The sequence below is a fragment of the Eriocheir sinensis genome, unplaced genomic scaffold, assembly GCF_024679095.1.
Source record: "Eriocheir sinensis breed Jianghai 21 unplaced genomic scaffold, ASM2467909v1 Scaffold78, whole genome shotgun sequence".
NCBI classification, from domain to species: domain Eukaryota; kingdom Metazoa; phylum Arthropoda; class Malacostraca; order Decapoda; family Varunidae; genus Eriocheir; species Eriocheir sinensis.
Genome location: NW_026112142.1, coordinates 790,473 through 807,827, shown reverse-complemented (window position 1 = coordinate 807,827; position 17,355 = coordinate 790,473). Strand labels below are relative to the sequence as shown.

General features: G+C 42.9%; 1 protein-coding gene across 1 annotated transcript in view; it reads right to left on the bottom strand.

The window, feature by feature from the left end:
• Window positions 1–16,837, bottom strand: part of LOC126994359 (putative protein TPRXL) — a 34,517-nt gene extending 17,680 nt beyond the window's left edge. The window contains exons 1-5 of the mRNA XM_050853680.1: window positions 16,698–16,837; window positions 13,832–13,911; window positions 12,342–12,523; window positions 5,811–6,190; window positions 5,241–5,362 (exon numbers count right to left, since the gene is read on the bottom strand). Coding sequence (XP_050709637.1) covers window positions 5,241–5,362; window positions 5,811–6,190; window positions 12,342–12,374 — 535 coding nt within the window. The 5' untranslated portion in view covers window positions 12,375–12,523; window positions 13,832–13,911; window positions 16,698–16,837. The remainder of the gene's footprint in view (window positions 1–5,240; window positions 5,363–5,810; window positions 6,191–12,341; window positions 12,524–13,831; window positions 13,912–16,697) is intronic.
• Between the last annotated feature and the right edge of the window lie 518 nt (window positions 16,838–17,355).

Below are 17,355 nucleotides of genomic sequence, written 5' to 3'. Positions count from 1 at the left end.
TCTCAGTGTCCTGTTGAGCCTTCATCCTTGATAAAAAAAATATGCTACTATATTTTCCTTGCCAGGCAAATGATTGATTGTGAAACCATACTCACTCATGAAAGTCTGCCATCTAGCTATCCTGCCGTTGGAACTAGCTACCTGTAACAACCATACTAAAGGTCTGTGATCCGTGTGGATCTCAACAGGGTAACCCAGTATTAATGGGCGGTTTACGTGTAACCCATAAATTACAGTTAAAGCCTCTCGTTCAACTATACTGTACCGCTGTTCTGTCGTATTCAATTTCTCACAAAAAAAGATACAGGTCTTAGTTTATCATCATTATCCTGTTATTGCAATACTCCACCAGTATTGTAGTAGGATGCGTAGAGTGACTGTACCAAGCATTCTATCCTTAAGGGATGAGAACGCAATTTTTGTTTCATCCGTCCATATGAGTGGAGTTTTAATTATTTATTTATTTTTTTTTTTTTTTGTGTGTGTGTACCTTTCTTCCCTTTGTAAATCTTTAGAAAAGGAGCCACAATTTGTGAATAATTTGCAATAAATTTGCGATAATAATTAGTCAATCCAAGAAATGACTAAATCATGAACAGTTTGAGGGGCCGGGACGTTTTGTATGGCCTCCAGCTTGCTAGACTGAGGTCTTATTCCCTCTGAGCGGATGGCATGGCCCAGGTAATCTTCTTTGTCCTTAAAAAAGTTACACTTCTCCATCTTAAGAGTCAGTTTGGCTTTCTTTAAGCGATCCAGAATTTGTTCTAAGTTATCTGCGTGATTAGAAAATATATCGCCCAGGATAATTATGTCATCAAGGTACACCTGAACCTTGTTGCTTAATAGTCCTGTAAGGACAGTGCTTATTATTTTCTTGAAGCAGGACGGGGCTGTATTAAGGCCAAAGGGGAGGGAAGTAAATTCCCAATGTCCTGCTGGAGAAGAAAATGCCGTCTTCTCTCTGCTGATTTCATCTTGGGGGATTTGATGGTAACCCTGTTTCAAGTCTAGGCATGAAAAAAAAAACTCACTATCTCCCAATTGATTGAGTATGGTAGTTATATTAGGGAGTGGGTACCGGTCGTCCCGTAGTGTTTTATTAAGTGCCCGGAAGTCCAGGCAAAGTCGTAGTCCTCCATCTTTTTTTGGCACTGGGATAAGTGGGGCATTATAGGGTGATCGCGAAGGGCGGATCACACCCTGTTGCTGGAGCGATATAAGTTGTTCATTTACTCTGTCATGATAACTGATAGGAATGTTATATGAACGCCTGTACACTACTTCATCAGTGTTTTGCTTGATGGTGCTTAAATAAATAGGGCGTTACTGTTAATGGTTCTTGTTCTGTGGAAAACACTGTTATATATTTATCTATTAAGGACTTTAAAACCTAATTCTCTCTCTTCACTTGGGAATTTAGCGTCAACAATTTGATAGAGGCTTTTCTTCCTTACTTCAAGCTCTGCGGGCTTCAAGTCTGTTTTAGCTGTGTCAGCGGTCTGTACACTAGATACTTGTGGCAGATCAGCGTATAGCTCATGAGTGACAGGCTTCACAAATCCTAACGTTGTATTATCATATATCCTTACACTCACTTTCAATATTCAAATACGGCACAGTGACATAAGATCTTTGATTGTCAGATGAAGGGGCTAACTTAACTCTCCCTGAGCACAAGACTCTAGCCTGAGGAGTACTAACACAAGGCTCAAATAAAGCTTCACTTGCCTGTAGTTGCGTCACTAGCGTTATGTAACCTGCAACAGATGCATGCAGTTGCAAAGGTTCCGCTGCTTGGCAACGTACGGCCTTATTTTCAGTGAGACCTTCTTCATTTCCATCTACATTTAGCTAAGATCCTTCACCTCTAGATATAAGACATATTTTTCCTGGCATAATTGTATGGTTTCCCCTTCTATTATCAGTTTTAAGCTTCGTTCTTTTGTTCCTCATTTAGTTGCAATGTTTTCAAAATAATCTCGTGTTACACGACAAATCAGTACTCAACATAATATGAGTCGGCAAATCTACATCGCGTGTTATCAATAAGTCTTGGAAACTACTTTTTCCTTCCATATTAACTTGTCTTTTACCGTCATTTTCAATATGGTATCTTTGCACAGAGACAATATTCACGGGTTTCGCTTCACAGTTATTTGCTGCGAGCCCTAATTCTTTAATAAATTCATCCGTTAAAAACTCACACACGCTCCTGTTTCTAGGAGCGCTGCCACTTTTGCATATGTATTATCATGAGTAGTGCGATCTGCCTAACAAAGTTACTCTTGAGTTAAGTTAATTATAGCCTTCTTTTCATTATTTTTAAGGTCACTCCCTTGTTCGTTATAGCCTTCTTTTCCTTATATTTATGTGAGGCGGTTACTCCCTTGTTCGTTATAGCCTTCTTTTCCTTATATTTATGTGAGGCGGTTACTCCCTTGTTCGTTATAGCCTTCATCTTATTATATTAAAGGTTACTCCCTTCTTCGTTATAGCCTTCATCTTATTATATTAAAGGTTACTCCCTTGTTCGTTATAGCCTTCATCTTATTATATTAAAGGTTACTCCCTTCTTCGTTATAGCCTTCATCTTATTATATTAAAGGTTACTCCTTTCTTCGTTATAGCCTTCATCTTATTATATTAAAGGTTACTCCCTGTTTTGTTCTTCGCTCATTTTCCGTTTTTTCCACTGCAAGTGTGCATATTTATTTATTTATTTATTTATTTTCATTTGTTTATTTAATGTTATTCGTAGTAAATAACTGAGGGGGGCACTACCCTGGCCTCCTCTTCCTCTGATTCTCTTACTTCACACATTTATCCTTTTTTTTTTTTTTCATTCATGACTTTTTATCCATACCTCACACTTTTCTTAGTATTTCACATTTTTTCTAGATCATACTCTACACTTCCTACCTGGGGGACGCGGGTTAGGCCTTTACAAAGTCACTCTATGGCTGCATGTCCGCCGCGGCACACCCCGTGCTCCCCTCCATCCTGAGGTAACAATCCTAAAACAAACAAACCTGAGAGGCAGGACGCCGCCGCTGCCTGTCACCTGACACCCTCTCACTGATGAATGGATCGCGGCGCGGGTGGAAAGAGACTGCCCATCCCTCTCCACTCCGCCCGGGAAGGAACTCATGAATTCTCGGTTGAGTCGCGTGTGCTACCCATTGCACTACAGAACAACAGTGGTTGGCCAGAGTTTCCATTACCATATCGTCAAAGTCCATGTCCTCCGGAAGAACCATTAATTATATAATTAAATCGTCACTATTATTTCCGCCACTTAAAACGAGCAAAGCTTAATGAAAATAAGAGGTGTTTTCTCGTCAGAGTAAATTAAACAAAAGCACTGTAAGCACATGTCCCTATTTATCCCTATACCGCTGCCGCCAGTTTTAGACCCTTCTTTTCTTGTATTAAATCAACTCTTTTATCACTCATTAACTACTCCATAAATGATCTCACCGTCTCGTATCCCTGGTAGCGTGATCCGGCTTAAGTTGTTATTGGAGACTGGTGTTCGGGGATAAACAAGGGAAAAAGAAAATATACATTTATTTAAAATTAAATGAAAGTAATTGCCTTACGCAATATTCTTTGCTCAGACGATCATAACACTGGCATATTCAGCAATGGATGCAACATATGACAAACGACATGTCTTAAACATAATACTACAATATGTGCTCAGTTGTTGCCAATAATAATAACACTCGTCGTTCCACAAGCAGTGGTTTGTATCTCTCTGCTTACATCACAATCATTATGTACTCTCTTCACAAATCCTACTACACATTCCTATAGTACTGTATAATCTACTACAAGTCATGGAAACACATTATTTTACCACACCCAGTGGTTTTACCTTTGCTTTACATCGCAAACAAATAATCACAATCCTGTCCCACTCACAATCCTACTTCACATCTCCTACATTATAATCTCCAGGACAATACAGTCGGTTTCCCTTAGATTCTCGAATTTCTACTCACGATTAAGATCACAACAGCCATTCTCGGCTGAGTGAGTAGCAGGTCTGCTTGAGGCGAGAACCAAGCTCGGTCTACCTATATCACTGATTTCTAGGCCACATTTTTCTTTGCTTTAGGCGGACTTACATCCTTGACACGCCCTTAATTTTCTACATAACCAATGGCCAATACTTCCTGTCACACCCATCTGCTCGCTCATTATGTTGTATTGTTTTACTTTTCCTGCTATTCGTGAGTCAGTCTTAAGACACTCCCTCAGTGATTTTTCTGTTAAATTATTGGCTCATAACATGTCGCCACGACTGACGTCACGGGTCAGAGTCTTTTTCAATGGTTGTTCACACTTTCTGACCACGCCCACTGGGCATCTGTTTTCTATATCTGAGTCTGGGTATCTGTTTTCCTTTACCCTCGTTGTTTCCCCTCTTTGGTACTTGAGATGCTTACACTGTTATATATGTCACTTTTTTTGTTAGTGTTTGTCCTGTCAGATGTCTACACAGTTGTATACCTGCCTTTCCTCTCTGGGTATCTGTTTTCCTTTACCCTCGTTGTTTCCCCTCTTTTGTACTTGAGATGTTTACACTTATATATATATATGTCACCCTTTTTGTTAATGTTTGTCCTGTCAGATGTTTACACAGTTGTATATCTCACTCCTCTGTTTCCTCGTCTTCTGGGTCCTGACAACACCCTCCCACGTATCCTCTCTACCATCACTCACACCAGTTCCTCGAATATGTGTTTCACTCACTCCCAACACATCCACTCTACCATTTACAAAATTTTCAATCATCACTCTCCTCTTTTCCTCACCACCTAAACCATTCACATTTATAGACACCAGTCTCATACATTCCTTTGGAAAGAATACAAAGAGCAGCGACTAAGGTACCGGAAACTCTAAGAGAACATACTTATGAAGAAAGACTGTAGGAGAGACATCAAGAAATACAGTTTTCCATACAGAAGCACAACAACATGGAACGGACTTGACAAGGAGACTGTGTGTGCAAAAGCGATTCATGAATTTAAAGCCAAACTGGATAATAAGCGTTATGGAGACGGGACAGCACGAGCCTAGTACAGCTCTTTTCCTGTATTTTACAATTAGGTAAATACACACACACACACACACACACACACACACACACACACACACACACACACACACACACACACAACTGACCTTCTCTGTGAGTCTCTCTTTCATCTCCCCCCCCCACCCCCCCCAACCACAACTAACCTTCTCCACGAGTCTCTCTTTCACCTTCTCACAGCGGGGGTCGTGGCCTGCCAGGTCCTTGGAGCTGGTCCTCAACTGGTCCTCCACCTCGAGAAACAGTGGGCACTCATCCCTGCAGGAGCACAGTGGCAGGTCACAAATTGCTGACACTTCTGTTCCTTCCTTTCCTTCGCCTCTTCCTCTCTCTCTTTACCTGCAGTCACTTCAGTTCAGTCTCCCTTCCCTTCCTTCTTTTTTCTCTCCTCCTCTCTTCTACTCCTCTTTTTCCTCTCCCCTTCCTTCCTCTTTTTCTTCACGCCACAAGATTACATAACAATACACCTGTCTTCCCTCCCTTCCATTTATTCCTCCTTTTCCTCTCCCTTTCTTCCTCTTCTTTTTTCTCTTCAAGGCACAAAATCACATAAAACAGCCTCTCAATAATCAAGGCACAAAACTACAACACAAAAACCCAACTCTCAGAATTCCTGAAGCAGGAAAAACAACATGCCATGAAGCAATTTGTGATACAGTGGTTTGGTGCACCGGCCCCGAGAGCCTTGAAGAGGGCTCATGCTTACATCTCAGCGCTGGAACTCTCCCCCTGTGATGAGGCGCTGGAACTTTCCCCCTGTGGTGAGGTGCTGGAACTTTCCCCCTGTGGTAAGGTGCTGGAACTCTCCCCCTGTAGTAAGGTGCTGGAACTCTCCCCCTGTGGTGAGGTGCTGGAACTCTCCCCTGGTGGTAATGTGCTGGAACTCTCCCCCTGTGGTAAAGAGCTGGAACTCTCCCCCTGTGGCAAGGTGCTGGAACTCTCCCCCTGTGGTGAGGTGCTGGAACTCTCCCCTGGTGGTAATGTGCTGGAACTCTTCCCCTGTGGTAAGGAGCTGGAACTCTCCCCCTGTGGCAAGGTGCTGGAACTCTCCCCTTGTGGTAAGGTGCTGGGAGAGGTGTCTGCTCCCTGTGTGAATGAGAGAGGGAGAGAGAGAGGAACGTAAGTCAAAGGTTGGCACTGTCAGGCGCTTCCTCCTCTTACGTCATAACTTCCAGGAGGCCTGGCCAGGTATGCAGAAAAGATCATAAGTCTGTTATGAGCTGGATGCAGCTCATAAACCTTGTAAGAGGAGCTCATAAGCCATATAAGTAATGCACAATGAGCTGTGAGTAGTCATAGAGCGACGAAAGCCTGTCCAATATGACCTAACCAGCCAGATTTCAGACATTTCAGTCTATATATCTAGCTAAAAGTTCACTCACCAGCTCCTACCACTCCTTTTTATAGCTGCTAATGCGCTCTTTGGCACTGGACTGAACGTTGTACCACCGTTTTTCACCTTCGGCCCTTGTGCAGGCTGCCATGGGATGAGATGCATTGATAAGAGTGAGTCTCATCCCATGGCTGCTGCTTCACCCTTGCAGTCAGGGCAGGTGACAGAGAGCCCTTGATCATATCTTTCCTCTCTTTGGAGTCTGGGTCTAGATCTAACTATTTTTCACCTCTGTTTTTTAAGGTAAAAACAAGTATGGTAACACCAAGGAAATCGAGCAATTGGGCGGGACCGCATATCTAAATTTGTACCCTGAAAATATGGGGTTGCTATCAGAAAAATATTTAAGTAAATAGTATTAAGCAATTGTATACCTGCAGGGGTGGCTCCATGCTGGCAAGGTTTGCTGGTACTGTTCAGTTGTTGGTGTCGGTACTATAGTCTGTTTCATTCCATGTGTCCACCAACATAGCGGGAATTATGATAGATGTGACACCTTCACATTTCTACCTCGCGAATACATGAAAATCAATTGTGATAGACTAGTATCCCTAGGTTACCTCCAGTCTGGGAAAAAATTAGATGGAAAGTTTTTTCAACTGATTTCAATAGCCAAGGGGTCAACATTTACCAAAAAAAAGATAGGGCATGTAGAGGTTGGCGGAAAATTTATACAGGGGTCAAAGTTCAATGACCTATTCTAAAAATACCAATAAAGTTATTTTTATGGAAAAAGATATAGAACATGCATATCATTGGACATCTAATGCTTGAAATCTTCTGAGAAATGAATAAAAACCAGGAGCAGATGCCAGGGACTATATTTTGACCTTTTAAATGGGGTCAAAGGTCAAAATTCACAAATTTATCACTAAAATACAAATAGAATGCATGATTTTTGCAATTAAAGCTTGTCAGCTTTAATTCATATATGAGAAAACTGTTTTGAAAATGATCTAGAAGGATGGGTGTCACTACCCCCTCCCTCCCCCCCTTCTAAAGAAAAGGATCTAGAGGGATGGGTGTCACTACCCCCTCCCTCCCTCCCTTCCAAAGAAAAGGATCTAGAGGGATGGGTGTCACTACCCCTCCCTCCCCCTTCAAAGAAAGGATCTACACGGATGGGTGTCACTACCCCCTCCCTCCCTCCCTTCCAAAGAAAAGGATCTAGAGGGATGGGTGTCACTACCCCCTCCCTCCCCCCCTTCCAAAGAAAAGGATCTAGAGGGATGGGTGTCACTACCCCCTCCCTCCCCCCCTTCCAAAGAAAAGGATCTAGAGGGATGGGTGTCACTACCCCCTCCCTCCCCCCCTTCCAAAGAAAAGGATCTAGAGGGATGGGTGTCACTACCCTCCCTCCCCCTTCAAAGAAAAGGATCTATAGTGCGCGCCAGCTATTTTGGCCCGTGAAGGAGGAGCTTCACGGGAAAGCCTAGGTCATTAAGCTCTTAAAGCGTTGCCACATATCTGTCGCTCCGCCTCCAACAGGTCTAGCTCCCACCCATCTCTCTCTCTCTCTCTCTGTCCCTAATTTTAACAGATTTGGAAACGTTCTCTGTAGGTCCTCCGTAGTCCTTCTCTTTCTGGAAATACTCGTGGACGTTGAAAACAATGTCCTTTGCCTGACTACGTAAGTGAGACGAGTGATGGTTTGGATGAGCTGCCATGCTTCCTCTGTGGTGGATGGAAGTGGAATGCCGGGCTGGGCCGAGGGAACAGGGAGTGGCCAGAGGAGGAGTCAGTGAGGTCGTGACCCGACAACACTGTTGAACACTGTTGTCACGTTTTCTCCACCGTTTTATAATAACCTAAATATATAAGTAACAGTACACTGTGTAGCTCATTGCAGTTTGAATTAAAATAATATTAGTGTGTGTTTATATCTTTTGAAAAGTTTTTTTTTTTTAAATGACGCACATTAATTAAAGCCAAATACGTTCACTTGACATATGAGCATTTTTCACGGCCCTCCCTCTCACGGGCCAAATTAGCTGGCGCGCACTATAGAGGGATGGGTGTCACTACCCCCTCCCTCCCCCCCTTCCAAAGAAAAGGATCTAGAGGGATGGGTGTCACTACCCCCTCCCTCCCTCCCTTCCAAAGAAAAGGATCTAGAGGGATGGGTGTCACTACCCCCTCCCTCCCCCCCTTCCAAAGAAAAGGATCTAGAGGGATGGGTGTCACTACCCCCTCCCTCCCCCACTTCCAAGGATCTAGAGGGATGGGTGTCACTACCCCCTCCCTCCCCCCCTTCCAAGGATCTAGAGGGATGGGTGTCACTACCCCCTCCCTCCCCCCCTTCCAAAGAAAAGGATCTAGAGGGATGGGTGTCACTACCCCCTCCCTCCCTCCCTTCCAAAGAAAAGGAAGAGCAGGGGAGTGGGGGCTCTCACTGGGCGGCTAAAGGTCATTGACCTTTTTGGTACATTTTGTCCAATTTTGTTTCTCAAGAATATTGATAAAGAAAATTATAATGCTTGTTGTCGAAATGCATAGTGGGGAGGGGCGAGAATATGAACAGGCTTCAGAGCCTAACTTTGGACCTCCAAAAAGAAAATAAATGGCCAATTCCTCCGTGAATGTGTAAAGAAAAGATTGCATGAAAATTGCTGTAAATTGATCGTAGTAACATGTGGTTTGATGGCTGTCATAAACATACCAAACCAGCCTTCCAGCTGGGAAGGGCTTGTAATTGTCTTTTGTCAGGTCAGATATCACTGACCTGACCTTCCAGGAAACCCGTCTCCACCATCATAAACAGATAAGCTGTACACATATAATTTACAAACACAGTAGAATTCATGCTGAAAATGCCAATACAAAATTGAAGCCACTTCAGAAAGACTTCAGGTTAAACTTACACCAAGTATTGACAAACAAATGATTAGTTATTTCCTCTTCCTCACTTTCTTGTTCTTCTGTGTGCCATTAGAGCACAACACACTCCACATGCAGGAACACAAGGCATGTAGTGCAGCAGCATCTCACTGTTCTACACTGACCAGCCCTTCCTGGCAGTTACAACAACTTCCTTTAAGGAGGCTTTGGGGAGCAATGTCGCCAGTCAACATCTTAGGTCAGTTTGTTGTCCTTCCCTTGTTCCCATCCTCTTCCCTCAGGCGTAAGAATAGAGGTGTTGAGATTATGCCACACAGCAATCTGTAGATGGACTCTAACGGTGTGCTGGGTTGCTGCATCCACTGTAGGGGGAAGCCTATCAGGATCAAACTTGCCCATTGCAGCTTGCTTCTGAAATCTGAGGAAACGAGCTTTCTCTAAAGGAGTATCTCCACATCCACATGTCACCTGCATTGCTTTGACACCTGCATGTTTTATCTCATCATGAGAGGAATTAGTGTTCATGAATATGTTGATGACATATCTTGGAAAATTGCATTTGTAGATTGCCTCCTTTGTGTGTCCATAGATAGATGATACAGCGTCATTGCCTGACCATGCAAACTTGAATAAACGATCACTTTGGTCACTAATTCTTACTGACGATATATCATACAGGCCATCCATCTCTGAGAGTAGAAACAGATTTGTGCAATAGACGGGTCGGTGGTACACGAGAAGTATTAATATGTCGGTGTCTAGGGCAACGACAACTACAGGAGTGCTCACACTTTTGACAAGTTCAATAGCTGTCTTAACGACCAGTGTGTCACCATCACCTCGTGCATGGTGTACCTTGATGTTGTGGCGTGTCAGCTGTGCAGACAGAATCTTGATATATGCTTCTTTGTTCTCCTCATTGCCAAAAAATTGTTCCCTATCACACGATACAGTCAGTTCTGGTGTGACTCTCGAAGTATGAGATATTGTTCTGCCTGCCATTCTGCGCATGTGTTCATGATCTTTGGTTGACGGTCCCTTCCTATAGCCATCAAACACTACTGCAGCATCACTGAACCTTCCTTGAACATATCTGACATAGCTATCAGCTGTGGCTTTGATGCTTGTGCCACTCCTCCATTTCACTTGGTTAAGTAATCATCCCCCATCAACAACATGCATCCTGTTTTCCAGGTCCAAGAAAAGTTTCTCTGTTGTGTTTTTGAGCATCCTGTCAAATTTGTGCTTTTCAGGTTTCCTCATCAGATGTCGGAGAGAGGGTCAACTCAAAACTCAAAATACCTTCAGATATTGTTTTTTTGGTAACTGGATACATTTTAAACCGTTCTCTGATACCATTCTGTTCATTTTGACACCAAGATCATCAATTTATGACGTTTCATTTGCGAGATAGAAATTTGGACCTTTTAACGAAAGGTCATTGACCTTTGACCCCTGTAAAAAAAATTACCCAACCTCTACATGCCCTATCTTTTTGGGGTAAATGTTGATCCCCTTGGCTATTTAAATCAGTTGAAAAACCATTTCATCAATTTTTTTTCCCAGATTTAGTGGATATTATTCTAATTTTGGGTTACTAGACATTCAAGCTTATTTTTCAAAAATATATTTGACTGTTTATGTGTACAAAAAACAACTTAGTCATTTGCTTCGATAATTTAACACACAGTCACAGGAAAAGACAAACTTGTAGCAAACAACATGGTCACATCATGATCCAACGATCTATGGTTTTTCAAATTCATATAATTCATCTCATTTCAGGTATATCAAAAGACATCTGGCTTTGCAAGTGCAAATAAAAGGTATTTTAATAATTTACTGCATGTAAATAACAATAAATATTGAAAATAACACAAAATAATAAATTATAAATGTTGAGTGTGATGCTAGGCTATTTTGAATATCATCCATGTTATTTACATGCAACATATCATATATATATATATATATATATATATATATATATATATATATATATATATATATATATATATATATATATATATATATATATATATATATATATATATATATATATATATATATATATATATATATATATATATATATATATATATATATATATATATATATATATATATATATATATATATATATATATATATATATATATATATATATATATATATATATATATATATATATATATATATATATATATATATATATATATATATATATATATATATATATACACTTGCAGACCCAGGTATCACTTAATGTACCTGAATGAGATGAAATATGGGTATCTGAAAGGCTATAAGTCGTTTGAGTATGATCAGACTTTTCTGTTTGAAATACAAGTTGTTCTTTCGTGTGCTTGTATGGTACATTATCGATGCAAAGCAGCATGTTTGCAGTTCATATAAGACGGCTTGAGGTTTTTATGCATACACAAACATTCAAATATATCGCTGAAAATATAAAGTTGATCTTCACGCAATCACGAACTAACAATGCGCAGGTGCCACATCCACGTTCACGAGTGGACAGACAGAATGAAACGGACTATAGACTTCTTGTGACTGTTGTTTTTCAGAGCCGAGGTGGGCAGCGTCTGCCGCCAGCCAAAGTAAATCCACATATATTCTTTTCGAGGAGTAATATATTGAGAGATTCTCATCCCTGCAATTAGTACAATAGCAAAATTTCTACTTTTGACTTTAAAGTGATAACAACTTACCACCATACCCATATTATCGTGATATGAGTGTTTTTAACCAAACACTAGCGCTATTACCAGTGGAAGATACACCGCAAAGCACCTTATTATAAGTACCTCATAAATCACTTAGCTCACAGTTAGGAGTCGCCTTGTGAGTTTCTCTGCATGACTCACAAGTCTAGCTCCTAACTATGAGGAAAATTTTGAATTTATGAGTGACTTTAAGAGAAGCTTTTATGAAGTTTTCTACATACCAGCCCTGTTTCTGTCCTTCCTTTCCTTCCATCCTTCCTTACCTTCTTACTCCAGGGCTGGAGGTACGAGGCCATGTTTTGGCTCAAGTGGTGGTACAGTTTTTTTCAGGTCCAGGCTGTGGCTTGCCAGCAGCTGCACCTTCTCCATCACCTCCAAAACCTTTGCAGCGCTGCCCTGGCTCACCTGGGTTGGCTCCTGTCCCGCCAACAGCTGAGAGAGGTATCTGGGCACAGCAGCAAACACCAGCAGTGGCTGTAATAACGGCAGCAGTTGTAGCATGTAACAGTTACAAGCACTCAGCCTTGGGCATTCTGTATCATCACCAGACTTTTTTCCCCCTCTCAAAGGCTGTCCCTATACAGGGGCCTCGTCTCCCCTCGTATGGAGTACACATCTCAAGTGGGGCTCCACACAAACAGCCCTGCTGGACAGAGTGGAGTGGAGTGGAGGCTCTTCGTCTCATCAACTCCCCTCCTTTTACTGACAGTCTTCTGCCTCTTGAGTTTCATCAGTGTTGCTTCTCCTTCTATCTTCTAGCAATGTCTTCATGCTGACTGCTCTTCTGAACTTGCTAACAGCATGACCCCCCACCCCCACCCCTCTCCCATGGCCCCGCTGCACTCGACTTTCTACTCTAGCCCATCCCTCTACTGTCTGAGTCCCTAATGCAAGAGTTAACCATTATTTTCATTCTTTCATCCCTTTCCCTGGCAAACTCTGCAACAGACTTTATTCCTCTGTATTTCCTTCTGCCTACGACCTGAACCCTTTCAACAGGGAAGTATCAAGACGCCTCAAACTGAATCTGACAGTGTTCCATTACTACTAAGGTATTTTTCTCTCTGCGGACGCCGTGCTAGGCAGGCTATTTTTGTGTGTGCCCTACAGCTGCTGCCTCTACTGTACACCATAAATAAATCAAGGTGTGCCCTACAGCTGCTGCCTCTACTGTACACCATAAATAAATCAAGGTGTGCCCTACAGCTGCTGCCTCTACTGTACACCATAAATAAATCAAGGTGTGTCCTACAGCTGCTGCCTCTACTGTACACCATAAATAAATCAAGGTGTGCCCTACAGCTGCTGCCTCTACTGTACACCATAAATAAATCAAGGTGTGCCCTACAGCTGCCGCCTCTACTGTACACCATAAATAAATCAAGGTGTGCCCTACAGCTGCCGCCTCTACTGTACACCATAAATAAATCAAGGTGTGCCCTACAGCTGCTGCCTCTACTGTACACCATAAATAAATCAAGGTGTGCCCTACAGCTGCTGCCTCTACTGTACACCATAAATAAATCAAGGTCACCCCAAGAATAGGCCTTTACTGTTGTTATTTATCTTTGCCCTTGAGCTGCTTCCTTTATATAAAAAAAATGTCTTGAACACACACACACACACACACACAAAAAAGTTTTCCCCTAAAGCACAGGCACCAGGAAGTAATTAAATATGGACCACACAAAAGTAGCTCAGGTCCTGTATACTTCAACTTAGTAAATACACACACACACACACACACACATACCTATATATTTCGCTGTAGTCAGGCTCGGAGCTGGAGGAAGGCTTGGGGTGTTCCTCCTCTTGTGAAATGATGAGCATCGCCTGTGGAAGAGGAGGACAACAGTGTACCAGAAAGTAACATTTGCATTTCTTTACGTCCACCGTCACGCAAGAAGAGGTCAATACATTCATCCCCTTTTCCTGCCAGTCTAGTGTTTATTTGGGCTGTAGGTGATGACTGGACCAAGCAATAAGAAGAGGAGAAAAGGGGAATAACAGGAGGAGAAGAATGAACAGGAGGAGGAGGAAGATGAAAATAATGAGTGGGGTATAGTGTCCAGGTGTCTAGTAACTTAACCCTCACAAAAATAATGAGTGGGGTATAGTGTCCAGGTGTGTTGGTAACCTAACCCTCACAAAAATAATGAGTGGGGTATAGTGTCCAGGTGTGTTGGTAACCTAACCCTCACAAAAATAATGAGTGGGGTATAGTGTCCAGGTGTGTTGGTAACCTAACCCTCACAAAAATAATGAGTGGGGTATAGTGTCCAGGTGTGTTGGTAACCTAACCCTCACAAAAATAATGAGTGGGTACAGTGTCCAGGTGTGTTGGTAACCTAACCTCACAAAATAATGCGTGGGGTATAGTGTCCAGGTGTGTTGGTAACCTAACCCTCACAAAAATAATGAGTGGGGTATAGTGTCCAGGTGTGTTGGTAACCTAACCCTCACAAAAATAATGAGTGGGGTACAGTGTCCAGGTGTGTTGGTAACCTAACCCTCACAAAAATAATGAGTGGGGTACAGTGTCCAGGTGTGTTGGTAACCTAACCCTCACAAAAATAATGAGTGGGGTACAGTGTCCAGGTGTGTTGGTAACCTAACCCTCACAAAAATAATGAGTGGGGTATAGTGTCCAGGTGTGTCAGTAACCTAACCCTCACAAAAATAATGAGTGGGGTACAGTGTCCAGGTGTGTTGGTAACCTAACCCTCACAAAAATAATGAGTGGGGTATAGTGTCCAGGTGTGTCAGTAACCTAACCCTCACAAAAATAATGAGTGGGGTATAGTGTCCAGGAGTGTTGGCAACCTAACCCTCACAAAAATAATGAGTGGGGTACAGTGTCCAGGTGTGTTGGTAACCTAACCCTCACAAAAATAATGAGTGGGGTATAGTGTCCAGGTGTGTCAGTAACCTAACCCTCACAAAAATAATGAGTGGGGTATAGTGTCCAGGTGTGTTGGTAACCTAACCCTCACAAAAATAATGAGTGGGGTATAGTGTCCAGGAGTGTTGGTAACCTAACCCTCACAAAAATAATGAGTGGGGTATAGTGTCCAGGAGTGTTGGTAACCTAACCCTCACAAAAATAATGATTGGGGTACAGTGTCCAGGTGTTTTGGTAACCTAACCCTCACAAAAATAATGAGTGGGGTATAGTGTCCAGGTGTGTTGGTAACCTAACCCTCACAAAAATAATGAGTGGGGTATAGTGTCCAGGTGTGTTGGTAACCTAACCCTCACAAAAATAATGAGTGGGGTATAGTGTCCAGGTGTCTCAGGGCCGTATTACTAAACATTTCGTTGCCCAAGTTCACATATTTGACAAGGCTTTCGTAGGAGTTTGGGGCATTTCCAGGATTAATTGTATGGCCCTGGTGGTAGTTTTATCCTTCTTCTGTACCGTGAACCTGAAGAAACACTCATTAGAGCTGATTGACCCTCTCTTTGACCTTTAGAAATAGTTGATATGAGAAGCGAAAATGTCTTGTATTACCGACCTCAGACTCTCAGTAACCTAACCCGCACAAAATAATGAGTGAGGTATAGGTCGGTATTATAAGACACTTTCGCTTCTCACATCAGCTATTTCTAAAGGTCAAAGAGGGGGTCAGTCTGGTTCTAATGAGTGTTTCTTCAGGTTCATGGTACAGAAGAAGGGTCAAACTACCACCAGGGTCATAAAACTACTCCTGGAAATGCCCACTACTCCTGCGAAAGCCTTGTCAAATAGGTGTTATTAGGCCACGAAATGTCTTAGAATACGACCCATAGTGTCCAGGTGTCTTGCTAACCTAACCCTCACAAAAATCAAACTAGCAAAGAATGAGTGGATACATTTTGCACATACTCTACACAGCGTCGGGGAGGAGAGAGAGATCGCCAAGGAAAGGAGAGACTCGGGACGTTAAACGAAGAGGAAAGAATAAAAAGGTTAGGTTAGGTTATGAGTGGGAGTGACTCGTGTCCCGCCCAACCCAGTGCCGGAAAATTGGAAGGTTAAAGAAGAAGAAAACAGGAATAGGAACAGAAGCAAGACAGATTGAATGAAGAAAATAATAATAAAAAGCAGAAATGAGAAAGGACAAAACAAGAAGAAGGAAAACAAGGACAGGAACAGGAGCACGGCAGATTACACAAAGAAAATAATAAGAAAAAGCAGGAACGAGAAAGAAGGACAAAACAAGGAGGAGGAGGAACACAAGAGCAAGAACAGAGGAGAAAAACAAGAAGAAGAAAAAGATGCTACATACAGTTCCTCCAGCTTCCTTACTCTCTCACCTTACTCAACACGAAGAAGAAGGAGAAGAAGAAGAAGAAGAAGAAGAAGAAGAAGAAGAAGGCACTATGGGTCACATTCTCAAACATTTCAACACCCAAGCACACACACATTGACAAGGCTTTCATAGGAGTTGTGGGCATTTCCAGGGTTTGTCTTATGGCACTGGTGGCAGCTTGAGCCTTCCTCTGTACCATGAACCTAAACCACCACTCGTCAGAACCCGCCTGACCTCCTTTAAGGCCCTTGGAAGTGGTTGACGTGAGGCGGAAGTGTCTGACACCACCAAGCCATAGACAGGTCCATCAGCTTCCCCTCTCCCTACCTTGCTCAGGAGGGGCCCATGATCCGCCGGGCAGAAGTCCTTCGAGTAGCGTCCCTTCTTCTTCTTCTTTATGGTGGTGCCCTGGACCCTCTGGACATTGTGGATGTGTGCCTGCCATTGTGAGAGGAACTGCATGGCCCTCAGGGTCTGGAAGGAGAAAAAATGCGATGGCCAGGAGGAGGGAGAAGGGAATGAATAAGAGGAGGAGCAGGAGGAGTAATAGTAGGTAGTGGTAGGAACACATGAGAGAGAGGTGGTTGGGCATGTGAAGAGTGGGAGGATGGTGGGGTATTGAAGAGCTGTGGAGAGCTGTGAAGAGTGGGGGGATGGTGGGGCATTGTGGAGCTATGGGGATGGTGGGGGATGGTGGAGGAGCTGTGAAGAGTGGGGATGGTGGGGCATTGTGGAGAGCTGTGAAGAGTGGGGATGGTGGGGCATTGTGGAGAGCTGTGAAGAGTGGGGGATGGTGGGGCATTGTGGAGAGCTATGAAGAATGGGGGGATGGTGGGGCATTGTGGAGAGCTGTGAAGAGTGGGGGGATGGTGGGGCATTGTGGAGAGCTGTGAAGAGTGGGGGGATGGTGGGGCATTGTGGAGAGCTGTGAAGAATGGGGGGATGGTGGGGCATTGTGGAGAGCTGTGAAGAGTGGGGGGATGGT